The following is a 26,188-nucleotide window of genomic DNA, read 5'->3' on the forward strand; positions in this document are numbered from 1 at the left end:
TTATTTGAATAGAAAGTCCAATCGAAAAGAAGATAGTCTCCCTAGATGGACTCGTAAACGTAATTATGAAAGGTTCTGGCGGAAGATAAGCCGCCCTTCTCTCAGCCCAACTTGGTTATGTAATATTTTAAATTAGTATTGTAAGTAGTTGGTTTAAAAAAGACACTTACAAATTTGACCAAGTTTCTAGCTTAATATATCCTTAACAAAAAAAAATGTTTCTAGGTTAATATGAAGTTTATAACTATGGCTTCTTTTACAAAATACCAACAAATTTGCCACTGAGCTTGTAGAAAAAGGTAGCCAATAGGTTGGTAAGGAAGCGAGCTCATGGGACAGGGTGTGTTTTTGTTTTCTTTTTAAGTGTTGCAATTTATTTATACAAATAAAACCGTAGTTCAACAAAAAAAAAAAAAAAAAAAAAAACCGTTCGTTATAGATATCTAGAAAAAATGGATATATTTCTATTTCAAACCAACTTTTTGTGGCCCTCTTCATCAAAAAAAAAAAAAAAAAAAATTTGTGGCCCTCACACTAACAATCTTTTACTCACTTGATGACTTGAATTTGGTAAAGCGGTTACCAAGAGAAACTGTAATACGAAAGATTCTACCATTTTCCAATGAAAGAATAAATCCAAACATCTTTAAACATGACTACCAAATTGATAAAACAAACTAACCAATAAAGACAACAATGAAGATGGAAAAAATAGACACCGATGACAATTACCTAGATACCCCACAAGGTGGAATGAAAGAGGTCCAAGGTTTTGAAGAGTTTTGTTAAGAGAGTATATGTTTGAGATAGGCGCAAGCCCTTGATGGTCAAGTTACATTGTTTGCCATCAAGAAAACATCACAAAAGGGAAAAAAAAATTGAACAAACAAAATAGTCCATAATACTTTTGCAATCTTTAGTCGGATAAATGTATCCTAAAATAAGAGGATTTTCTTTGTTGAAATGGATTTACTTTTTTATTCCTAATAAAAGCTAACTCCATTTGAAAGTGACAGTAAACTACACACCAAACGAAACAAGTAGGGAACACTGAAAGATTTTGTTCCGCCTCTTTTCTTTTCTTTTCTTTCTTGAGTTTCAACTATCATGAGTTTTTCGATTATTCTCAACAATGGGTGTGTTTGAAGAGCAATTCTGCCTCTGGGTGATGATGATTTTCTCTGCTGTCAGAAAAATGGAGGTTCTTTATCTTGCTCAGATCCCCTCTGTGGGTCTTCTTCTTCTTTGATGGTTGTTTTCTCCTAACAGTAAGTGGTTGTTTCTAATTTTTCTTCTTCAAAATTGGGTTATTATGCTTGTCTCCAAACACTGGGTTCTACTTTGCTAATGCCACTGATATTCCTTTTTTTTTCTTAGTCTGATTGATGGGTTTTCTGTTTCATGATTAACTTCTTCTTTTACTGATTTCTCTTGATCATGTTATGTTAGATCTGATATTAAAATGTGGGGGTGTTATCTTTTTTCTTCTAAATCTCTAGAGAAGTCAAAAGATAAGGTTTTTTGATCTCCATTCTGAATCTGACCAATGGATCTTAGGAATGTTTTTAAGGAATTTTAAGTACATTTAGCTAGGAGACTCATTTTTCTTCTTCTTCACGGTAATGTACTTGATAGTTGATGATCAAGTCTATTGACTTTTAATACGGATTTCGCTTTGGGAGCAACTGAAGAATCCGACTAATGAGGGAGAAAAGATAGGTTTTCTTTAGTAGGGACTCCAGACTCCACTGGTAGAGTAATAGCTAAGGTCTTGCCGAAGTTATCCTGCTCTAATTGGTAACAAGAGAATGAGGAGGCAAATTTTAACGGGGCACTATTGTGGGTCATTTTAGGAAAGGGTTGGGGTAACAGTAGAAATTTATTAGTCGAACAGAAGAACCACGTATAGTTCTAATTCGATCTAGGTTTCATCTCTATCTTGACGAACATGACAAATATGCTTGAGATGGTAAACATGATTCCGTTTCGGTTTAGGATGGTACTAAAGCCTATCATCCTAATGTGTTGGCAAATGAAGGGCCTACTGTGCTTAGCAGTAAATGGTTTTAGAGCTTGGTGCCTTAGTGGTGAAAAGACTAGTAATTGGTACAAGTAGGAAGTAGTGAAAAGTCCCGTTCAGTTTTAGGAATGATGAGTTACCTCACGTAAGCACTTAGTTTACTATGAGTTGGTGTTATAACCTATGGTATCTCTTACCTTTCCTCTTTGTAGGTTGTACACTTGTACCTGTGTTTGGGCATCTTTAATTTATTGTATTATAATGTTCAATTGGGTGGAAGTTGCTTTGGAAAAGAACATTTAACAAAAGTTGGACACAAGTACCTAACATTTGTACAAGATGTCGGACTTCGGTGGGTGGAAATTTTAAAACAGACCGCACTTGTATATTTACTAATCTTAGTTATTACTCCGGTCTTAATCTTTTGCTTACAATTTTGATATTTTGGATTAACCATTCTAACCTACGGTGGTATTTTATGGTTCTAAATTTCTAACAAGATTCCTCTCCAAGCATTTACAAGATGTACAGAAAAAAAAACATAACACTATTACTCACTTGAGCATCGAAGTGTCGGACACGAGAATCTGAATATTTCACACATGGAAATACTGAAAGGAGTTATTAGTCCTAACAACTAGAATTTGTTTCTCCACTGTGAGATCGCTACTGGCGCGTGCACGTTCTTCACCAAGTCTTTCAGCTCAAATGAATGCATCTCAGAAGGTAAACGGTTGTCTCCAGTACTGGATCCAAATGCTATAATTTGGAATAATTTGAGATTCTGATAAGACAGGAACAGTGTTTTCTTGAAAGGAAAGAAGGTGTTGGAAGAAGGTTTTATTGAAGATATTCAAGGCCTTAAACTGCATGTAGCATCATCGATGTTCACCATGATACCCGACCCTCGTAAAGTTTATTCTTTTAGTATTTTCAATCCAATTTTTCAGAAAGAAAACATAAACCAAAAGTAACTGTATGCTTCCCCTCGGAATTTGGGGTTATCTTTATATATTTTCCTTGTGTGGGTTGATATTGTGAGTTGTGACAGTTTGCAGATACAATATGTATAACCTCTATTTCTCTCTTGTGCAGATTGATATTAGGCTTTGACATTTCTTCGTTCCTCTACCGAGTGTAAACATGAAATTTGGATCCAAGAAAGGATGGAAATCTATCTTTCCTTTTCGCTTGAGGTCAAAACCAGCTACCCGCTTCTGCTTGTTTCCCAAAGTGCGTTCCGCAGGCCTTAGTCCAGGCAGTACACCGGTTTATCTGAATGTCTATGACTTAACTCCAGTGAATGGCTTTGTTTATTGGGCTGGTGTTGGAATCTTCCACTCTGGTGTTGAAGGTATTAAAACTTACCTTTTGGATTCAGTTCATTGCTGTTGTTTCCACTGTTTATTGTAGTTGTACTTTTGTGTGCTAAGAAACAAAGTGTCTTGTTTCTTCCACACCTAAAAGCCTTGATAACTGACCTACTCTAATCTAGTCTGTCAGTTTAGTTGTGTTGGTCTATTCAATCTTCTAAAATGCTTGGCGCTTTCTATTCATATTAGTAAGATCAAGGAGTATTGTAGAACTTTAACAGAACTGGAAGTTTTCCTACATAACCATAGAGCAAAGCACCCCCAAAAAAACCCAACAATGAAATCCCTCAAAAGACGAAATCGAATCTGAAACCTTTCACTTAGAGCAAGAGTAACGTACCAAGTTATATACTTTTCAACAATGTATTTATGAGTGAATGGAACCAAGAATGCAATTACCATATACTTTAGACGCAATCATCCTAGATATCAAATTCCAATATGTCTCTGTGGACACGCAGATAGAAGGATCTGGTTAGCTGTGACTTTCGTAGACTTTTATCTAATTAGGACGTTCTCCTGACTTGAGGAGTCGGACTTTTGATTTTCAGTGGGTGCTAATTTGTTTTTGTTTTTCTCCGAACATTTGGCATTTTAATGTAATTTTGCCTTTCCTAAAAAGAAAAAGCATTGTAAACTTAGTCCCACCAATTCAACACACACACACACACACACATATATATATATACAAATGTTTTTAGCTGCAATATTTGTTTATTTAGAACCAATCTAATTGATTTCGGGTGAGTGCATCCTTGCTGGATACTAACCTTTTCAATATCTTGCATGTAAACATATTGTGACGACTCACTATTGTTATGCATGTACGCAGTTCACGGTGTAGAGTATGCATTTGGAGCCCATGATTGTTCAACCAGTGGGGTGTTTGAAGTAGAGCCTCGACAGTGCCCTGGGTTCAAGTTCAGGAAGTCAATATTCATGGGAACAACATGCTTGGACCCACTTCAGGTTAGACAATTCATGGAGCGTCTCTCGGCGAGTTACTATGGTGATACATATCACTTAATTGCTAAGAACTGCAACCATTTCTGCAAGGATGTCTGCTACAAACTCACAGGGAATCCAATCCCAAAATGGGTAAATCGTCTAGCTAGAATAGGTATTTGATATGATCACTTGTTCATCACATTCAGATCTGTCTTATTGATTGTTCTTCATTGAGATTTTTTTTTTCTTCTTCTGGATGTTTATAGGATCAGTATGCAAGTGCCTACTTCCTGATGCCCTCAAGTCGTCTGTTGTGGGACACGATCGTAAGTACGAAAACTACGATGAGAGCGAAAGGGAAAAGCTGAGAAGTGGATTTAGTTGTTTATCTTCAATCGCAATGCGGCAGAAGCAGTTATCAGCGTCTTCTTTGTTATTGCACTATCCCCTGAAAGGTTGTTTTCAATTCCCGCCATGGGAGCTGAGAAGGTCAGACAGTAGATCTTCGAAACGTATGTAAAGAAGGCTTCTATTTCTTCCCACTGGAATTGCAGACGACTTCGACAATGAATCATGGGAGAACTTTATAAAGGGATGTAGTTGCTCTGTCTGCAAAGATAACTTGTGGGTGGTATTTTTATGTATCGAATAGGAAAAGAAAAACCTCCAATTTATTTCAAACATGGGTGAAGTAGTAACCATTGTGTCTATGCATTTAGAGGAATAGGATATGATAGATGGGGAGAGTATGTGGTGGTTTGTTATGTTTGTGCTTATTTGGTCAATGGCTGGGACTCCCCCATTTCGGTAAGTTTCTGTCTATCAAAAAAGGAGATAATTTGGAAGACAGGTAACATTAATTTGTGTCTGTTTGCACCTTTGTGGAAAGCTATCTGCGTTCAGTCAATCTACTCAGAGTGAATCACTCCCAAAGGAACCAACGACAGGGCTGCCATCCTGTGAGTACACCATAGTGAACAAGTTGCTTTCACAATTGAAGCATGCACGTTTCTTGGAGCGAATTGGAAGGGCAGCAAGATACGCCTCATCCAAGATGTCGATACATTTTCTTGGTCTCCAGTATCGTTTGATGTGCACTTGAACTTCTAAAAAGTGAGGGTCGAGTACCATGGGTATGCCCTTGGCGCGGCTGATGAGCTGCCTCTACTTCTGTGGAGAAGGCGTGTTTCCTTGGGTCTGGTCTAGTGTTTCCCACGAATCCTCATTTATCATTGTTTAACACTTGCTTTAATCATTATTTTAGATCCGGTTAATAACAAATATATTTGGGAATAAGTGATGTAAGATCTCCGGCATGTGACTATTTTTATAAGACCAAGTGTTCGATAACATCTGAAAAACACGTGATTGCTAACCTGTAAATTTACTTTTTATTTTTTCACTATATTATTTCTTGAGTGCCTTAACACTAGTAACTCTAGGTTAATAATATGTTAACTTTTGAGATTGAAACATACCAGAATAAAATAGATAATCATTTATTTACCCAAACATTAAAAAATAGATAATACTGCCACTTATGAGTGGTATTACCATAAACAAAAACACACTCCTTAATTACTATTACTAATTGAGTTGTTAATGACTACTTAATTGAGTTGTTAATGACTTAACGAATGGACGGCCGAGGATGAGCGAAGGAATGAAAGTAGGAGGATCCAAGGGTTGAGATTGTTCTGTTGACCTAACAGATTAACTTCCACGTCGTTAGTTCCCTCCTTAGTGATTGGTGGCGGGTACATCTAGTTTTGAATCCACCATTCCATTTTCCCATCGTCGTCTTCCCAAAAAACGACTTTCAATTCTTCCCAACGACTTAACCAGAGAAAGTCTAGAGAGAGAAACTTTAGAGAGAGAAAGAGAGAGAGAGAGGGTACTTACCAGATCTAATTAACTTGGAATAATATATCTTATACTTCTATATTAAGCACATGAGTTAAAAAGAGTTTCAGATCCGCCATAGATTAAGGGGTTTGAGTTTGGATGGGCGTATCCATTAGAATCTCTCAATCATCTTCTTCTTCCTCTTCAACCCATCATCCTTCTCATTCTTCTCCTCAGTTTCAGTTATCTACACATCGAGAAAAGATGAAGTAAGTTTGATTGATTTTCTCTTTAAATTTATCAACTTTCCATGTTTTTTGGGTTTTCTCGTGATATTGATTGCAGTTTCTTCACTTGAGTTTTTGAATTATTGGTCTAATTTTGCCAATAATTGTTGTATTAAAGTATGGGGTTTGTCTCATTGATGAAAAAATTCCATCTTTTGCATTGAATATTTGAATCTGAGTTTATGGATATAGTTGCCCTCTTCAATGTCCTTAAATGCTTATCTAGTACTAATACCATCCCATATTGTACATCATTATTAGGGTTAATATGGTAGTAGGTAACAAGTACATCATTTCCACTTTCTGTTGAATTTAGTGTTTGTAAGTGGTAGGTCAATAAATCCCAATCGATTTCATAGTTTTGAATTTCCATTAGAATCTCAACTTTTCCTCAATAGCCACATTTAGTGAGATCCCATCAAATGGACATCCCAAGTTATGTGACTAGAATGCTGATATATGTGGCCAACGTGTCGTGCCATGCCCTGGCTAGAGAGAATCTTCTTGTCATACGTTGGCATGGCACGCCCATGTTCGTGCTATGCCGTGGCTGGGGCCCACAGGTGTTTACACTTTGTGCAAGAGGTTTTGAGATTTTACACCAAACTTGAACTCTTGAACTCTTGAACTCTTTTTTTTTTAACTTCTTGATGTGAGATTATGTCCCTTTTTGGCTTCTTGCGTCAACTTTGTTTTGGAAGGCTGGGTTAGGTTATAAATGACCGCAACCCCAGCTAACTCGCCAAACACAAAACATGTCTGGCGTGTTTGTCGTGTTGTGCCACGTGATCTGGTATGTTGTGATATGCTGAAAATCCAGAACATGCCAAGGTACATAAGACACGTGGCTTGCCATTTTTTTTTCCAAAGCCTGCCGTGCTCACGTGTCAACATGACATGCTTGCCACCACTATATATGTTGATTCTTTTCTCTGATCCTGTTTTTGGTTTGTTGTTATGTTGCCTCTCTTGTATTCACTAGGATTTCTATATCTTACTATTATGTTTTCCTTCTCACAGAACCAGGACTATCTTTGGCGTCTCTCTGTCTCTTATTCTCATCAGCTTGGCCGCTATATTGGAACGTGCCGATGAGAATCTCCTTCCATCCGTCTACAAAGAAGTCAGCGAAGCTTTCAATGCTGGGCCTACTGACCTCGGGTATCTCACATTCATACTGAAATTCGTGCAGGCATTATCATCACCATTGGCTGGAGTACTAGTTCTCCACTACGATCGACCTAAAGTTCTGGCAATGGGCACTTTGTGTTGGGCCTTATCAACAGCTGCAGTGGGTGCAAGCCATCAGTTTTCGCAAGTTGCATTCTGGAGAGCTGTGAATGGTGTTGGGCTGGCTATTGTAATACCAGCGCTTCAGTCTTTCATAGCTGATAGCTATCTGGATGGTGCGCGAGGGACAGGATTTGGCATGTTCAGTCTCGTCGGTTCTGTCGGTGGAATAGGCGGTGGTGTTCTAGCAACAATAATGGCTGGTCAGGACTTTTGGGGACTACCTGGATGGCGTTTTGCATTTCTTATGATGGCATTGTTGAGTACACTGATTGGATTCCTTGTCTTTATGTTTGTTGATGACCCAAAAAGAACACACAAGGGTTCGACTCTTGTTATCACCGAGAATTTTGAAAGGTATCGACCAGTTCCTTTTCTTAAATTCAATATTGCTGTTTTCTGGACTTCCCCAAAGATGCATATTATTGCTACCACGATCTTCTTACGTTACGGCATCAACACTATCCTTTCCTTGTTTCAATTTACATAACCCGGTGTTTCATTTTTTACAGGGAGAATTTGGTAGAAAAAGGCAATGCCGGTTTACCAACAGTTTGGGTGGAGTCCTGGAGGGCAATGAAAGCTGTAATGAAAGTTCAAACATTTCAGATCATTGTCTTGCAGGGGGTTGTTGGTTCAGTTCCATGGACGGCTATGGTGTTCTTCACCATGTGGTTCCAGCTAATTGGTAAGCAACGATTCCACTTCCGATTTCTAATGCTGTTACATTAGTTAGTGTAAACATATATATATATATACGAACTATTATCACGGTAGTGCCAGTATGCACAGCACATATATGTCACAGATTATGTATGTTCGCGTTGGCAGAGGATTCTTTGTGCTTCATTTCCTTCTTTTTCTTTCTCGTTCTGTTTTAATCAGTATGCATATTTTGAATATCATTTATATTTTATAATATATTTATTCTGCTCCCTACTCAAAGCAGCATGCAATTTTGCAGGTTTTGATCATAACAACGCAGCTGCTCTCCTAAGTCTATTTGCGACTGGATGTGCTCTGGGCTCCCTCCTTGGTGGATTTGTAGGGGATCGGATGTCACGAAAATACCCACACTCGGGCCGTATCATGTGTGCGCAGTTCAGTGCTTTTATGGGAATACCATTTTCGTGGTTCCTCCTTAAGGGAATTCCTCAGTCAGTAGATAGTTGGTATACCTTTGCAGTGACCCTCTTCTTCATGGGCCTGACCATCAGCTGGTGTGGGTCTGCAGCTAACAACCCCATGTTCGCTGAGGTGGTCCCAATCAAGCACAGAACCATGATTTACGCATTTGATCGTGCTTTTGAAGGATCGTTCTCCTCATTTGCAGCTCCCATAGTTGGTATCCTTGCGGAGAAGATTTATGGGTATGATCCCAAGTCCGTGAATGTGGTATCAGGATCGACAAAGGAAGCACTAGCATTGTCAAGAGGACTTGTAGCGATGATGACTGTTCCGTTTGGTTTGTGTTCCCTGTTTTATAGCCCATTGTATTGGGCTTTCAAGCGGGACCGTGAGATCGCTAGGATTGCTACTTCCAAAGAGCAAGAGATGACCTGAGAAGAGACTTTCGATTCGTGGGACTTGCTCTAGGCAGCTCTCGTATGGATCAAACAACCTAGCTCCTGGCATTTAGGGTGGGAATCAAAAGAAAATGTATCATTCTTGGTCCCAAGGTTGTGATTTGTTGCTTTGCAATTCGTCAAATGCAGTTTTGTAACACTAGATTAAAAAGGCCAGTAATCTCTAGCAGTCAAGAGGGCAATGGGGAGATAATTATGGGATGATTCTGTTCTGCTCTGGTAGGAGATGGTGTAAACTATTGAACAGTTGAATTCTCTGTAAATCAAAAACATGGCAGGGAATAATTACCACTTACGCGATTCTTTCAGGATTTTACTCATCATTTTGTTTTAGTTTTTTTTTTCTTTTTAACGTATTTTGCAAATTATATGGCAGTTAAATTTTTGTTGAATAACCATGAAGAAGTAAACCCAAGTAAGCATAAAAACAAGAAACTTCAATACAATTTGACATGAATCCATGAACGCTGATAGAAAGCCCGAAAAAGCTGGTCGAATTTTGACAGAAAAGTTTGGAACAGTTATTTCAACCGTTTAGGAGTAATCCGATGTAGACGACCAGATTTTTCCCAACAGAGCTAGAAAGAGAAATATGAGACAAATTTTGGTTGTCCATGTCGGATTCGGTCAAATTGAGCCAGCATTGGATCATTTTTGTTCCAGAAGAAAAACACATGACAATGGGGTAGGTCTATATGTACTCGATTAGTGAGGGGCTAGGGGGGCCAGGACAATAGTATATCTATCTAGTAGGAATAGGATTGATTGGCAAAGAAGAAAAGCATTTTCATTTCATTTGTTATGTCTCAGAGTTTTATAAAAACACAACATAAAAACTGAAAAAGTGAAAAAGGAAAAGGGGTAGTTGAATAGAAGTGGGTCATGTGTTTACTGATCCTTAATCTTCTGATTAAACCACCATCTTGGTTTTATTTCATTAACACAATTCATCGTATATAATATAGTAAAATAAGATTCTATCCCGGCCCAAACCCCACTGAATTCCGACGGAGGTACGCAACCGGACAAGATTTAGAAAATAAGAGTGTTAGTAGTATTTTTAATCAGAAAATATTTCACTCTAAATTCTGTCCGGCCACATACCCTACTAAGATTCAACTTGGATTGTGGCTCGACAGACTATCACTCTTTGTAATAATATATACACTCTTTTCTCTGTTCTCATTATAATCGACCCTTAGATTATTTACACTTAACCTAACTCCGGCTAAAGCTTTATACATTGTCTCCTCTTCATTGTTCACACCTCAGATTATATCTAAACGACCCTTTACTTGAACATATGGTTGAATTGTTGCTACAAGTTTGTCGTGGTAAATGGTAATCGGGTTTTTAAGAACCCCACAGAGCTAACCTATTATCATACAATGTCTTCACTGAAATCTTGAATCACTAGAGTCTTCTATTGAACTAAGTTGTTTTCAATTTATTTTATTTTGGATGTGTTTTCCTTGCAGATCAATATGGCAACAATAAGAAATTTGAAGATCGAGACTGGTTCATGCAAGCGTGTTCTTAAGGAGCTTCATTCATATGAGAACGAGGTGGAAAGGGAAGCAGCCAAAACTGCTGACATTAAGAAGAAAGTGTTGAAATATATTTCTATAGTTTGGGATATCCCATATAATATTCCCATCTATATTGAGATATTAGGAACTAGCAAATATTAGAAACTAGTAAATATATTAGAAGCTAGTAAATATATATTGTAAAATTAGAAACTACTAAACTAGTAGTATTCCAACTCTATAAATAGAGTCTTGTATTTCTTTTGTAAACCATCAAGGAATAAAACAACTTCTTTGATCAATTTCAACTTGGTATCAGAGCCAACAATCTTAAGTTTTTTTTTCTTTTGAATTTCTATCAAGAAGATTTATCTTCATCCAGTTTTTTTTTTTTTTTTATTATTATTCTGATATAATCTCTTCCTTATAATTAATATAATGGAAAAGATGGATCAGACAATTGGTACGATTTTTCAGGCAGAGGGATCCTTTAATTCAGGGATTATATTGAATGAAAAAAATTATGATATGTGGTCTCAAATCATGGAGATGCATATCGCTGAAAAAGAAAAACTTTCGTTTATTCGTGGTAATACATTACCACCTACTGAAGATGACATTAAATATGAGAAGTGGTACGCAGAAAATCAATAAGTCAAGAGATGGTTGTTGATGTCTATGACTCCAGAAATTATGAAGAGATACATTCGTTTACCTACAGCTCGTGATATTTGGAAAGCTTTATCTAAAGCTTTTTATGATGGATCCGATGAGTTGCAAGTCTTCTCATTGAATCAAAGAGCTTTTTCTGCTAAACAGAACGGGAAGATACTCTCTGTGTATTATGGTGAATTGGTTGAGATCTTTAGTGAATTAGATCACCGTGATAAAGTGATCATGGAAAACGAAAAAATATTGTATCTTATCGTAAATCAGTCCAACGACAACGTGTGCATATTTTTCTTGCTGGGTTAGATGGTGAATTTGAACAAATTCGTGGTGAAATTTTGAGAAAAGATCCAATTCCTGATTTAGAAGAGTGTTATGCTTTGGTTCGTCGTGAGCTTGTTCGACGCACAACGATGAACGGAGAATCTGAAACAACTGATGCTTCCGCAATGATGACTCGCAACAAGACAAAGCCAAACCTTGTTAAAACTATTGGTCAATCCGACAAATCAACTTATAAGTGTACTAACTGCAACAAAACTGGTCATACCAAAAGTCATTGTTATGAACTAGTAGGCTATCCAGAATGGTGGGATCATAATCGAAAGAAAAATTCCAAGAAGACCCCTGTAGTTGCACTTGTTGAGACGGAGGAAGAAAATCCAACTATTGAACAAGCTTCAGCAATGGTAGCCACTACAGGTAACGTAGGTAAGGTTTCAAATATTTCTACACATGTTTCGAATAATACTTGGATAATTGATTCTGGAGCTACAGATCATATGACTTTTGATTCTAGACAAATTTCGACCATTAATCAATCCTTACATAAATATGTCTCTACTGCCAATGGTACTTCAGCCTCTGTTGTAGGGGAAGGACCTATATCTCTTACTGACACCCTGAATTTAGACTCTGTTTTGGTTGTCCCATCTTTAGATCATAATTTATTATCAGTGTCTCAAATAACTACTGCTTTATTTTGTGTTGTGATTTTTTGGCCTGAATTTTGTGTGTTTAAGGACATCCAGACAAGGCAGACGATTGGTTATGGTGTTAGGCGAGGAAAGTTGTATTACTTGGACTTAGTATCTGAAAGCTGTAGTAAATTGCGTCAGGCATTAACGGTGAACAATTTTGAAGATAAAAGTAAAGCTGAGATATGGTTATGGCATCGACGTTTAGGACATGCTTCTTTTGGATACCTTAAAAAATTATTTCCATCGTTATTTATTAATAGTGATGTTTCAAGTTTTCAATGTGATGTTTGTGCACTAGCAAAAAGTCACCGTATATCATTCCCGTTAAAATTAAATAAAAGTCCAATTCCTTTTATGATCTTACATTCTGATGTTTGGGGTTCATCCAAGGTTCCTACTTTAGGTGGGTCACGGTGGTTTGTTACATTTATTGATGATTGTACTAGGATGACTTGGGTATGTTTGATGAAATCTAAAAGTGAGGTAAAAGTATTATTTCAGAAGATTCATAAATTGTTTAGCACTCAGTACAACTCAAAAGTCCAGATACTTCGTAGTGACAACGGTGGAGAGTATATAGATCATGAACTTCAAACCTATTTGGAAACTCATGGTATTGTGCATCAAACCACATGTCCAAATACCCCGCAACAAAATGGAGTCGCTGAAAGGAAGAATCGTCACTTATTGGAAGTCATCGGGGCTATGTTGATCGAAGCACATATGCCATTATCTTTTTGGGGAGAAGCACTTCTTGCTGCAACATATTTACTTAATAGAGTACCTTTTAGTACTATTGAGTTTAAGACTCCCTTTCAAGCTCTAGCAGATGTTATAACCTCTCCGACCGTTTCAAATTTACCTCCCCGTATCTTCGGTTGTGTAGTATTTGTTCATCTTCATGAGCACCAACATACAAAACTAACTCCAAGGGCATTAAGGTGTGTATTTGTAGGGTATGCTGCAAATCAGAAAGGTTACAGATGTTATCATCCTCCAACTAAACGAATGTTTGTTACATTGGATGTTATCTTTCATGAAAACTCCATGTATTTTTCATCTGAGTCTAAACTTCAGGGGGAGAAAAGCAAACAAGAAGTTCTGACTCTTGATTATGAAGAAACTGAAAATCATATAGAAGAGAACAATCTTGGATCTAATATTGAAATAAATTTAATTCCTGAAGAAACAATACCAGATGAATCAGTAATGAAAGAAAGTGTTAATGAAATCATTGAGGAAATTGTGGATTTGTCTCCAATTGAAGCCACAGCACCAGAGGTTCGTGATACACCAAACCAATCGCTTGTCGAGGATGATCCTGAAGCACCATCTGAACCATCTAGGAAAATATTACCACCACGTCAAACTAGAGGTGTTCCTAAATCGACATATGAACCTGAATTGTCTAGTAAAGTCAAATATCTTATGAGTCACTATGTGTCAGATCATCGTCTAACAGAATCAAATAAGTCATTTGTAAATCAATTATCTACTGTATCTATTCCTAACAATGTGCAGGAAGCCTTATCTGATCCAAAATGGAAAGCGGCTATGAATGGGGAGATGAAATCCTTACAAAAGAATGATACTTGGGAGTTAGTTGATCGTCCGATTGACAAAAATCCAGTAGGATGTCGATTGATTTATTCAGTAAAGTACAAAGCAGATGGTACAATTGAACGTTACAAAGCGAGACTAGTGGCAAAAGGCTACACTCAAACTTACGGAGTCGATTACACAGAGACATTTGCTCTAGTTGCAAAAATCAACACAGTTCGTGTGTTGTTATCATTAACAGCAAATTTCGATTGGCCACTTCAACAATTTGATGTGAAGAATGCTTTTTTGCATGGAGAACTGTTAGAAGAAGTATACATGGATCTTCCACCAGGATGCAATATACCAGAGAAACATAACCAGAAGGTGTGCAGATTAAAAAGTCATTGTATGGATTGAAACAATCACCAAGAGCGTGGTTCGGAAGGCTTACAAAGACTATGAAGGAGTTCGGGTATCGCCAAAGCAATTCTGATCATACCTTGTTCATAAAAAGGCATGAAGGAAAACTAACAGCACTTATTGTATATGTTGATGACATGGTAGTCACTGGGGATGACCCCGAAGAACGGAAGGCTTTACAAAATTACTTGTCTAAAGAGTTTGAGATGAAAGACCTTGGTGAGTTGAAATACTTTCTTGGAATTGAAGTCTCTCGATCCAACAAAGGGATTTACCTATCCCAGAGAAAGTATACTTTAGATCTGTTATATGAGGTGGGTATGTCAGCATGTGAGCCGATTGATACACCTGTGGAAGAAGGATTAAAATTATTCATTGAGCCTAATCAGATCCCGGTTGATAAAGGAAGATATCAAAGACTCGTTGGAAGGTTGATGTACTTGGCGCACACGAGGCCAGATCTTGCATATGCGTTAATATTGTTAGTCAATTTATGCACAATCCAGGAGAAGAGCACATGAATGTTGTTTTACGCATTTTGAGATATCTGAAGGCGGCTCCGGGAAAAGGTATTATGTTTACTAAAAATTCAGGTTGTCAAACTATTGATGTATATACTAATGCAGATTGGGCCGGAGAAGTAAATGGTAGGCGATCAACTGCATCAGTATATACATCAATAGTTTGACAACCTGAATTTTTAGTAAACAGAATACCTTTTCCCGGAGCCGCCTTCAGATATCTCAAAATGCGTAAAACAGCATTCATGTGCTCTTCTCCTGGATTGTGCATAAATTGACTAACAATACTTAACGCATATGCAAGATCTGGCCTAATGATAACAACACACGAACTGTGTTGATTTTTGCAACTGGAGCAAATGTCTCTGTGTAATCGACTCCGTAAGTTTGAGTGTAGCCTTTTGCCACTAGTCTCGCTTTGTAACGTTCAATTGTACCATCTGCTTTGTACTTTACTGAATAAATCCATCGACATCCTACTGGAGTAGTAAAAAACAGAATGTTGTTGCACGTTCAAGTGCAGAGTCTGGAGAAGTAAATGGTAGGCGATCAACTGCAGGATATTTTACCTTTGTTGGTGGGAATCTTGTTACGTGGAGAAGTAAAAAACAGAATGTTGTTGCACGTTCAAGTGCAGAGTCCGAATTTAGAGGTATGGCAGATGGCATATGTGAAGCGTTATGGTTAAGACTCCTCTTGGACGATTTAGGATATCCTTCTGAAAGACCAATTCGATTATATTGTGACAATAAAGTAGCATGTGATATTGCTCACAATCCAGTCCAGCACGACCGCACAAAACATGTTGAGGTAGATCGATGTTTTATTAAAGAAAAGTTGGACGACAACATTGTAGAGTTACCAAAGATCCGATCTGAAGATCAATTGGCTGATGTTCTTACTAAAGCAGTTTCAAGTCGAATATTTTTGAAACTGGTGGACAAGTTGGGCATGTGCGATATCTATGCACCAACTTGAGGGGGAGTGTTGAAATATATTTCTATAGTTTGGGATATCCCATATAATATTCCCATCTATATTGAGATATTAGGAACTAGCAAATATTAGAAACTAGTAAATATATTAGAAGCTAGTAAATATATATTGTAAAATTAGAAACTACTAAACTAGTAGTATTCCAACTATATAAATAGAGTCTTGTATTTCTTTTGTAAACCATCAAGGAATAAAACAACTTCTTTGATCAATTTCAACTGAAAGGAGCTGATCCTTATGATCTCAAGCAGCAGGTAAATAATGTTCAAAAGTCCATAACTCCATATCGGATCTAATTGATCAATCTATGTTAAAAGACGTATAACCAATCGATGTCAGAGTTGGAAGAGTAGAAACAACAGGAATGTGCAGAAATGGGAGAGGCTCGAAGCATCATTGCCTGAGGTCGAATCTTTGTTCACGACCACAGAAATTTAAAATTGTCATGAATCTCCATTTGGGAGTGGATAATCTATTTGGTGAAATTAGGTGCTCAGTATTTAAGAAAACTGATTTCCTTGGAGTTTAATTGATACTTGAGTTGCTTTTTCTATATAAACTATGATAATATGATACCCTTCAATATATACTACTTCCAACATGTGTAGAATTTTGCTCAAATTTTGTAATATATGGAAAACACTTTTATTTAAAGTATCTTTAGAAAGTTGTTTTATTTAGGGTCCATGGGTATATAGTCTAAAATAATGTTCAAAACAGGTTTACGGTCCAATCTTCCTAAAAAATAGGTTTTTAGTCCTTTTGCTCTTAAGACTAAAAACCCTTAGTACATAAGACAAAATACCTTCCATGTCCCGATCATATTTCGCGGGGTTTTCTAATGTGGGGCCAGACATAGATTCAAACGACTTGTTGTACCGTGATTTCAGGATTAATAAAGGAAAAATGGATATATTTTAAACAAGATTTTCTCTCTCATCATTCATCTATTTTGAAACCGAATCAGAATTTTCCCCAATCGATTCGTTACCGTGATTTTTTGTTTTAAAACGAAATCATCGATTTTCTCTCTCATCGAATCTGTTTTGGAAACGAAATCATAACCAAAATGTGTTATGTTCAATAAAGTACACATAATTTCGTATAAATTACACATAATTTGTTGAATGGTTTAAAACGTGTAACTGCTGTTGCAATTTGGACATAACTTCAGATATTTCTAGATCAATTTTCTCCCTCTTTACAGATTTGCAAACCAAATCTATTTTCTCTCTTTACAGATTTAGAAACCAAACCAATATTCCCTCTCTTACTATGTAATTTTTTTTTCGATTCAAATCAATTTTCTCTCACTTAACTTTCAGATTTGGAAAGAGTATATTTTCTAGGATCAATTTACCGTGATTTGGGGGGTTAATATGCAAAACGTATATATCACTTTCTCTCGCTTAACTTTCAGATTTGAAAAGAGTATATTTTTTTTTAATCAATTTAGCGAGATCTGGGGGTTAATATACATAACGTATATATCACTTTCTCTCATTTAATTTTCGTTTTTACTTATACATAACCAAACATCCCGTACAAATTATGAAACATGTTCATAAATTATGTATAATTTACGAACATCACAGCAGCATTTGTAGAGTTATTACTCATATATAACCACACAACAAATACAAATTATGAAACAAGTTCGTAAATTATGTGTTATTTATGACGAGGAAACCATCATTTGTCATATATACAACGTAAGTTATCAAATGTATAAGTGTCATGTTCAATAAATTATACATAATTTCTTTTAAATTACACATCGTTTACATTCTGTTAAAAAAACGAACAAAATCTTCTCTGGTTCAGAAATGGTGCCCATCCATGTACTCTCCATTTACAGTCTTGAACAAGACAACAGCAGTTACACGTTTTAAATCATTTTTGATGAATTTGAAATCATGCCCTGTGTTTATACTATATTGTCGAAAAGCATATCGAAATGCTTTTGCACCACCAAGAAACAACTGACCAACTTCAGTAAATATTTTATCCCAGTCATCATATTTTAGTTTTGTGGTCTTACTTAGATTGGATGATTATGTAGGAAATTCCATAAGTAACAACAAAACTACAAAAAGAAAAACATATACATTTGTCAACATAACATATAATTTACTAGAAACGACATGTATATGGAATAAATTATGCATACTGTTTGTTAAACTTCATAATATGTTGGGGGACAAATAGAACTTTAATTTGAATCGGAAGGTCACTGTTATGTGAAAAAATATGTATAATGTGCAATAAATTACATATAATTTTTGGAACATTACACAATGTTTACATTCTGTTACAGTATAATTGTAAAAAATCTTCAGTGGTTCAAATGTGTAAAGCGCAATAAAGTACATATTTTTTTTGCACAATACACATTGTTTACATTCTGTTACAGTGACATCGTACAGAATCTTCTGTGGTACACCTGTGTGATGTTCAATAAATGCGCATACTTTCATGTAAATTACACTTCATTTACATTATGTTACAAAAAACATACGGAATCTCCTCTGGTACAAAATTGTTATGTTTAATAAAGTACACATAATTTCGTATAAATTACACATCGTTTACATTCTGTTACAAAAAAATGTATGTAATCTTCTCTAGATAAAAAATGTTATCGGATCTGATATCAAGAGAAGTTCTAAACATCAAAATCTGTAACCTAAATCTAATGAAAAATAAAATAATATATGGATACAAATATAACATAATCGAAGATAATGAATTAGTAAACAAAGATTTAACATTAACATCATAAATCGGTTATGAATATTTTTAGAGAGAGAAAATCATGTATTATGATGAAAGTATGTAAAAAATGATACAGAGATGAAACCGATGATGATGAAACACGAAATGTACATTGAAGATGAAGATTAAAAACAATGCAATATTACATCTGTTACTTTAACCTAAGAAGCAATAGTAGATCTTAACAATGGTACGAACAAAGACTTTCACAATGGAAATCCTGATAAACGATGGAGGTTTCAGCTGCTCTAATGAAGATGAAGCATATTTCTGAGACTAAAAAATAGAGGTTGATTAGATGATTCGGTTTTAGAGAGAGAAAAGAAACAGGTTTCTGTTATGGAGAATATTGAAGATAATGGTTACTTTTAATAGATTTGTGATTGGAGAGAGAAGGTGAGAGATAAAAATGAAAACGGATATTTGAGGATTTTGAAGGAAAATAAGTTTTTATATATAAGGAAGGTTAAATTACATATTATGATTTAATATGTATTCTAGGGATTTGTGTTTTCTTTCGAGATGGATAAAAATGTACTAGATATCCATTTACATTAATATTTTGGTTTACAGACCCTTTTTTAGGATTAGAGAGGACTAAATGTGTGTTTAGGTTCCGATTTTTGGACTATAAGCCCAAAACTTTTTTTTAATATTGACTACAATGGTCATTAAAAAGGCATATAAATTGTTACGATGTGAGAAACACGATAACTGCTGAATTATTACTGGTCTAAAGCCCGATAAAATGAAATGGCCTAAAACACGGTGAATTAAATGGCCTACAGACATATAAACTACTTTATTTATACCCAAGTTCAATGTTTCTGGATTTGCACTTCCAAGGGATCGAACCTGACCACCTGGAACCTCCTAGATTAATAAACTCTGAATGTAAATTCTCTATTCTCGTCTTTCTCTCTCAAATGTTTCCTCAAAATGTCATCTCCGTCTTCGAGTTCTATCTGAAACTCCTAGAACCAAATCACTAATTGATGGGGAAGTATAAGGGTGGGAATTTAGCCCGGGAGCCCGAAACCCGACCCGGAACCCCCGAGTCCGACGAAGAAACGTTCAGCCCGAAGCCCGAGATGGGCTCTGCCCGCCCGGTCCGTTAAGTTTTAGTGGGCGGGCTTGGGCTCTACTAAAAAATCTCTTGCCCGAGTGCATTACCCGACTACATAGCCCGAATCTCGTACCCGACTCATAAGGTCCGTTAGATTAGAGATGAATGGACAGATATAGATTTCTAATCTTAGGGTTTTGTAGGTATAAAAACTTATTTTTGTCTCTTCATTCTCCACTGGCCAAAGTGCGAAAGGAAAAGAGGGACATGCAGAGAAAGAGAGAGAAAAGAGACAGAGAGAGGGAGAAAGAGAGAGAGAAAACGAGAGTGAGAAAGAAAGACAAAGAAGATCGATAGAAACAAGGAGAAATGAAGATTGAAGAAAAAAAACAAAGATACTAAGTTGTTGGTTGAAAACAAACTATGAAGAGTGAAGAGTAAAATCATGGAAGATCTTCAGGAAATAATTTTTTTTTCACTTTTCTGCAAATAATCCCTATATTCTTATCTTTTTCCCGTAAATATTTTATTTTCAATAGATCTGTATATTTATTTTTGGGTAAACCTAACTATCTAACAAGAAACAACAAGTAAACTTTTTAGAAAGTTTTGATATAGATCTGTAAAAATAATTTCATGTATATAGATCTGGATACATATCTATCTTGCTCTTTCTGTCTCTCTCTCTAAAGATAAAGTTGCAGAAGATTATTATCTTTGTTCATGTCTCATATTTGTTTAGATCTGTATTTTGTTGTTCATGTTGATGTTGATCTATAAAGGTTTGGGATCTTTCTATGAATAAGTTTAACAAACTTAGGGTTCATAGTGATATCTGTGTTCTACAAAAAAAAAAATTTAAAAATTGGATATTGAAGACGGTCAGCCCGTTACCCGACCCGCCCGATGCCCGTTATGCCCGTCATGGGCTAGTACCCATGGCGGGCTTTGTGCAAGAAAGTCTGACTTTTACCCGGCCCGAGCCCGCCCGAAAAGTCAATAGTTCATTAGTATATGGTACCCGAAACACTCGAGCTCGACCCGTTTCCCACCCCTAGGGAAGTATTTGGCCTAGCTATCAAAGTTTATTAACTTAAACAAACTAAATATGCTAGGGTCCATTAATCACATAAACATAGTCCCTTTAGGAGAAGATGGAGATTGGAATTGGGATCTTGATAACGATGATGATGGGTGTAATGCGTCTCATCAACATGTTAAGGCAATTGAAGAAGAAGATCTTGGGTGGGAAGAGATTGAAGACTATTGGGGAACCCTAAATTGGAATATTTATTGGATGAACGCTTGAGTGGCAAATTGGGAGTGTTATAAAAGCACCCAGTCTTTTCGCACTAGGCGCCCTTGTTATGTGTAAGGTGGGTGCCAGAATCAGTAACGTTAGGGGTGCTTTTAGAACTTTTTTCTTACCGTATCAAACGCTTGTATTTCTGAAGAAAAAAATTCATTTTCCCCACGAGAAAACATTTTCACACGTAACAAACATACCCTTAGGATTTTTTGAATGATATAACGATTTGGTGAATAATATCACAGATCCTGAGAAACACCCTCCTACTAAGAAAAATTTGATTCATCTAAACTCAAAATGAATCAAATTCCTCATTATGATCAAGCCAATTATACTGATATTCCTCATTATAATCAAGCTAATCATACTAGCCACCACACCATACTCCATATTCCAGAACTAAAGAAGATTAATGAGGTGAATGAACTTCCTTGATTTCATATAATTGCCCAAATTTCAGATAATGAAATTCGTGAGTCAATATTACAGAACACCACAAGACCCATCAACACAGGTGATGGAGAAAGAGTCAACATTAATGATGTAAAAGTCTATATTTTTACTTGGGTATTTTTATTCTTTTTTAGGTTTTTGTTAGTGTTGGATGTTATAAAGTATCAACTAGTATTAATTAGTATCTATTAGTATATAATATCTTTATAATTAGAGTATAGAATAATATAAATTTGGTAGTTTTCATTATTGTATATTGTCTCACTTTGTATAAATACACATTGTAACACAACTCTTAGCATATCAATGAAATATTGTTGTTTCAGACATGGTATCAGAGCATCGATCTTCACAATAGTTGTGCGAAATTCCCACGAGAAAACATTGTCGTACGTAACAAACAAACCCTTAGGTTTTTAGGGAACCGACTTAAACACTTCAAATTCAAAAAAACCTGATAAACCCTCGTACGAAGAAAAATTCAAAAACCCTCGTTCATCTAAACTCAAAATGATCAAGCTAATCATACTGATATTCCTCATTATAATCAAGCTAATCATACTGGCCACCACACCATGCTCCATATTCCAGAAATAGAGGAGATTCTTGGGGTAAATTAATTTTCTTGATTTCATATAGTTGCCCAAATTTAGTCGACCACAAGACCCATCAACAGAGGTGGTGGAGAAAGAGTCAACATTAATGATTTAAAATTCTATGTTATTTACTTGGACTTTTTATTCTTTTTTAGGTTTTTGTTAATGTTGAATGTTATAGAGTATCAATTAGTATTAATTAGTATCAATTAGCATATAATATCTTTATAATTAGAGTATATAATAATATAAATTTGGTAGTTTTCGTTCTTGTATATTGCCTCACTTTGTATAAATACCCATTGTAACACAAATCTTATCATATCAATGAAATATCATTTTATTTCAGACAAAAAGGGTCTTATTTCAGAAAGATGACCCTTCTGCCAAGAAAACACCCATTTGGAGCACGTTTTTGAACAATACACCCTCTGTTGAATACCTAATACTGTCCATAAACATACCCTTAGTACTGCCCATAAACTTCTCAGTTTTAATTTTCTATTAGCATTAACACATTAATTTAATTAAGTTGTTGTTTTTTATGTCAGATTAAGGGATGTTGACTCTTGTTGTGTGATGACCTTTTGTGTGTGTTGTTGTTCATTACCTGGTACAAGACCTAGTATATTTTTGTTCATGTTCTCATTAGAGTTTATTGATATAGAACTACTGACATATAGTATAGATATAGACCTGCTGTTAAGATTGACTCCAGGGTAACCAATGAGAGCTTCATACCAGTTGGAAAAAAATGAATTGATGGATTTTTATATAGAATATGTTGATTCATTCATGTATGAGACTATCAGTACGTTTGAATTGAACTGTTTTTGGGCTAGGAGTTCAAACTTCGGACTCCTAGGATTCACCAACCATGAGACATTCAAATATATAAATACCATAGCTAAATACTCCTAGGAGTTCAAACTTCGTACTCCTAGTATCAATTAGTATTAATTAGTATCAATTAGTATCAATTGGTATATAATATCTTTATAATTTGGGTATATAGAATAATATAAATTTGGTAATTTTCATTCTTGTATATTCTCTCATTTGTATAAATACACGTTGTAACACAACTCTTATCATATCAATGAAATCACTGTTACAGACATGGTATCAAAGTATCGATCTTGAGGCTTCACAATAGTTGTGCAAAATTCTTCGTCGGATCATCTTCAATCTCATTATTTGGTCTTAGTTGAATATATATTCAACACCAAATCCATCTACTTCTCATATCATCATCAAATCAGTGATTTACAATCAATTTTTTCATCGGGTAACACCATCGGTTTTAAGTTTACGTTGTTTTTTTATTGTTCGTTTCCATTAACTTAGCTTTCTCTCTCTATTTTTTGTTTTCTTTTGAGAAAAAAAAAAGTTTTGTTAGTCGTCATGTTTGTATTCTAATGGCTGGTGAAAAAGATACTCAATCATTGACCGATCGGTCATCTGTTGGCTCCATCAGTGTTGGCTCCATCAGTGGTCACGACAACTCATATTTTTCAGCTTTGTTTTATAAGTTTACAGAATAAGATTTTCATTGTAAAACTTGTATTTCTGCTAAAAGTCGTCGAATTTCTTATCCATTGAGATTACATATGTAACATCCCATGTTTTCGGTTGAAGAAATAAATGGCTACGATTAGAAGAGGGGCTAGTTTGCATTTGGGCCAAGTCAAGATAAGTGATAAATCTGCAACTTGTTCTGATTTCAGGGGTTATTTAACAAGCCGGTCAAATCCAGAGACCAAAGTGTTATTCGTCAGATTCAAGATAAGAAGAAAATATCAGATTTTCTATCCCTTTTGGCTCGACAGAAACTAGGTTTAGGGTCTGTTTGACACATAGGAAAATGAGGTTGGGAAAGTCACTTGCTTGGAAAAGTTGAATTTCTTACCCAATTATTTTACCACCAGTTATAAACAATCAATGACACCGACAAACATACAAAGGAAAGCTATAATATGGATATGAGACATTTTCATGAAATGATACGCCGTTTGGGGGCTTTACCAGGAGTCCTGGACTAACTAGTAAAAGGCCTAAACCCGAAAATGATCTTAGAAATCAATGGCTTTATGGGAAAAGATCTCAATTTACTTCCTAGCTTACAATGATCTCCACTTCCCCTCTTGTAAGATCATCCTCATACTCTCCATTTTTATTCTGACTTGCCTTTTTCCATAAGAGACAACTATCAAGTTGATCAGACAGAATTTCATTTTTCTTTTGTTCCTCCTTGGAGTGAATAAGAGGGTATGGACATTAATGTCTTTAATAACATAAGAGTGTTGATATAGTGAGTTCGATCTCATGCATATGTTAGGTTAATCCCACATTGGTTGTGGAAGGGGCATGGTGTGTGTTAATAAGTGTGGGAGAAGCCTTACCTCTTGAGCTAGCTTTTGGGGTAAGAGAGGCCCAAGACCACCCAACACTGGTATCAGAGCCCAGGTTATAACAAGTCTCCGCCCAATAACTATTGACTGTTACATTTCAAAATCTCCTCCCACTTTTGAGAAGACTTGCTATAAATTCTCCTTAAATATGGACGATTAGACCAAATATAAATCCAACCTTCACAATCAACATACTTATATAATTGTCATTCACACATAATAAGTGATGCTATACCTGCGTAATCACATCTTTGATGTATCAATGTCAAATGTAACGACATACGTTGATCGTAGTCGACTTCTAAAAAAAAAATTGTGTTCTATATGCGGATATTAAATGCTAGCACTTAAGCTGCCTCTAGACTAAAGGTGATGTGTCTCTTGGTGAATAAACTAACCTCTTTCACAGCCAATTAAAATGGGAGATAAGAGGTCGGATTACATACTCTCTTTGGGATGAAGTTAAATGACGGTTTAGGATTGCTTGCAGCCTAGATGCACCTCTTAGCCAAGCCGAACCTCTCCACCTCCTTTGTTAACTATATATACTCACTTCTTCCCTTGTATTAAACATCTTGTATTTTCTAATTGTCTTGTACAATTTCAAAAGAGAAGTTATAAGAACATATATAATTTTGAGTTATATCCATATTGATTATAAGAGATTAATAAATTTATATCTATTGTCTCTGTCTCTGTCTCTATCTATATATATATATTGTTTTTTTTTGATAACTTCATTAATAAGGCGAAAGCCAAGGTGGATTACATAAGATGAAGTTAAAAGAAAGAAATAAACACAACTCTTGATTCTTGAACCATAGAAGCCGAAGTAGTGCCTTTAAATTACGAAGCTAAGGCTTATTGGGCCTGCTTGTTAGGCCTGATTGTGGGCCGCGGTGTTTGCCTCTCTTGGACAGAATACGAGAGCCCATAGGTTCCCTTCACTTAATCGATGTTGGGCCTCTCTAACTAGAGGAGCAATTCTCCACGCGTAGTCCTCATAACTGTTGGATACAACATCTATAATTATCTTAGAGTCTCCCTCATATATAGCTTCGTTTAGCCCTAATTCATTTCCCATTTGGAGAGCTAACAGACAAGCCCTCATCTCAGTTTCAATAGCCGACCTAGCTAAAATCTTAATTTCTCTTTTGTGAGTCACTATTCCATCCTTGTCTCTCACCACCACTGCAATAGCAGCTCCCATCGAAGAGAATGCTCCATCGAAGTTAAGCTTTAATGATTCCATCCTTGTCTAAGGTTGTGATTGATTAGTTGCTTCGCAATTCGTCAGTTTTGTAACACTAGATTAAAAAGGCCAGTAATCTCTAGCAGTCAAGAGGGCAATGGGGAGATAATTATGGGATGATTCTGTTCTGCTCTGGTAGGAGATGGTGTAAACTATTGAACAGTTGAATTCTCTGTAAATCAAAAACATGGCAGGGAATAATTACCACTTACGCGATTCTTTCAGGATTTTACTCATCATTTTGTTTTAGTTTTTTTTTTCTTTTTAACGTATTTTGCAAATTATATGGCAGTTAAATTCTTGTTGAATAACCATGAATA

The 26,188-nt window shown here is 35.9% G+C and overlaps 2 protein-coding genes and 1 pseudogene across 6 annotated transcripts; all 3 read left to right on the top strand.

Annotated features, from left to right (window-relative positions):
- Nucleotides 1-530: 530 nt before the first annotated feature.
- LOC147569638 (deSI-like protein At4g17486) lies at nt 531-5,634 on the top strand. Of its 5 annotated transcripts, none has more exons than XM_086656124.1 (5): nt 531-784; nt 1,270-2,339; nt 3,116-3,374; nt 4,226-4,513; nt 4,608-5,634. In XM_086656124.1, the coding sequence occupies exons 3-5, from the start codon at nt 3,164-3,166 to the stop codon at nt 4,859-4,861; spliced, it is 753 nt and encodes a 250-aa protein (XP_086512250.1). In that variant the 5' UTR covers nt 531-784; nt 1,270-2,339; nt 3,116-3,163; the 3' UTR covers nt 4,862-5,634. The 5 variants fall into 5 exon arrangements, with proteins under 5 accessions (XP_086512250.1, XP_086512246.1, XP_086512248.1 ...); XM_086656123.1 differs by lacking the exon at nt 531-784 and adding an exon at nt 2,823-2,929 and having other exon boundaries at nt 1,018-2,746; XM_086656120.1 differs by lacking the exon at nt 1,270-2,339 and having other exon boundaries at nt 739-1,268.
- Nucleotides 5,635-6,088: 454 nt separating this feature from the next.
- LOC147569639 (uncharacterized) lies at nt 6,089-9,657 on the top strand. The gene is made up of 4 exons (XM_086656119.1): nt 6,089-6,455; nt 7,494-8,120; nt 8,276-8,451; nt 8,728-9,657. The coding sequence occupies exons 1-4, from the start codon at nt 6,346-6,348 to the stop codon at nt 9,324-9,326; spliced, it is 1,512 nt and encodes a 503-aa protein (XP_086512245.1). The 5' UTR covers nt 6,089-6,345; the 3' UTR covers nt 9,327-9,657.
- Nucleotides 9,658-11,358: 1,701 nt separating this feature from the next.
- LOC147569640 (uncharacterized) lies at nt 11,359-12,607 on the top strand (annotated as a pseudogene).
- The last annotated feature ends 13,581 nt before the right edge of the window (nt 12,608-26,188 follow it).

This window comes from Eschscholzia californica, unplaced genomic scaffold (assembly GCF_041429995.1).
Source record: "Eschscholzia californica isolate CP2 unplaced genomic scaffold, dmEscCali1.0.p SCAF_1, whole genome shotgun sequence".
Lineage (NCBI taxonomy): Eukaryota > Viridiplantae > Streptophyta > Magnoliopsida > Ranunculales > Papaveraceae > Eschscholzia > Eschscholzia californica.

Bases quoted from the DNA above. Each gene is read 5' to 3' on its own strand.
- LOC147569638 (XM_086656124.1), top strand. From the start codon at position 3,164: ATGAAATTTGGATCCAAGAAAGGATGGAAATCTATCTTTCCTTTTCGC. The intron at 3,375-4,225 runs GTATTAAAACTT...GCATGTACGCAG, and splicing joins CTTCCACTCTGGTGTTGAAG to TTCACGGTGTAGAGTATGCA. The intron at 4,514-4,607 runs GTATTTGATATG...GGATGTTTATAG, and splicing joins AAATCGTCTAGCTAGAATAG to GATCAGTATGCAAGTGCCTA.
- LOC147569639 (XM_086656119.1), top strand. From the start codon at position 6,346: ATGGGCGTATCCATTAGAATCTCTCAATCATCTTCTTCTTCCTCTTCA. The intron at 8,121-8,275 runs GTATCGACCAGT...CATTTTTTACAG, and splicing joins ATCACCGAGAATTTTGAAAG to GGAGAATTTGGTAGAAAAAG. The intron at 8,452-8,727 runs GTAAGCAACGAT...GCAATTTTGCAG, and splicing joins CATGTGGTTCCAGCTAATTG to GTTTTGATCATAACAACGCA.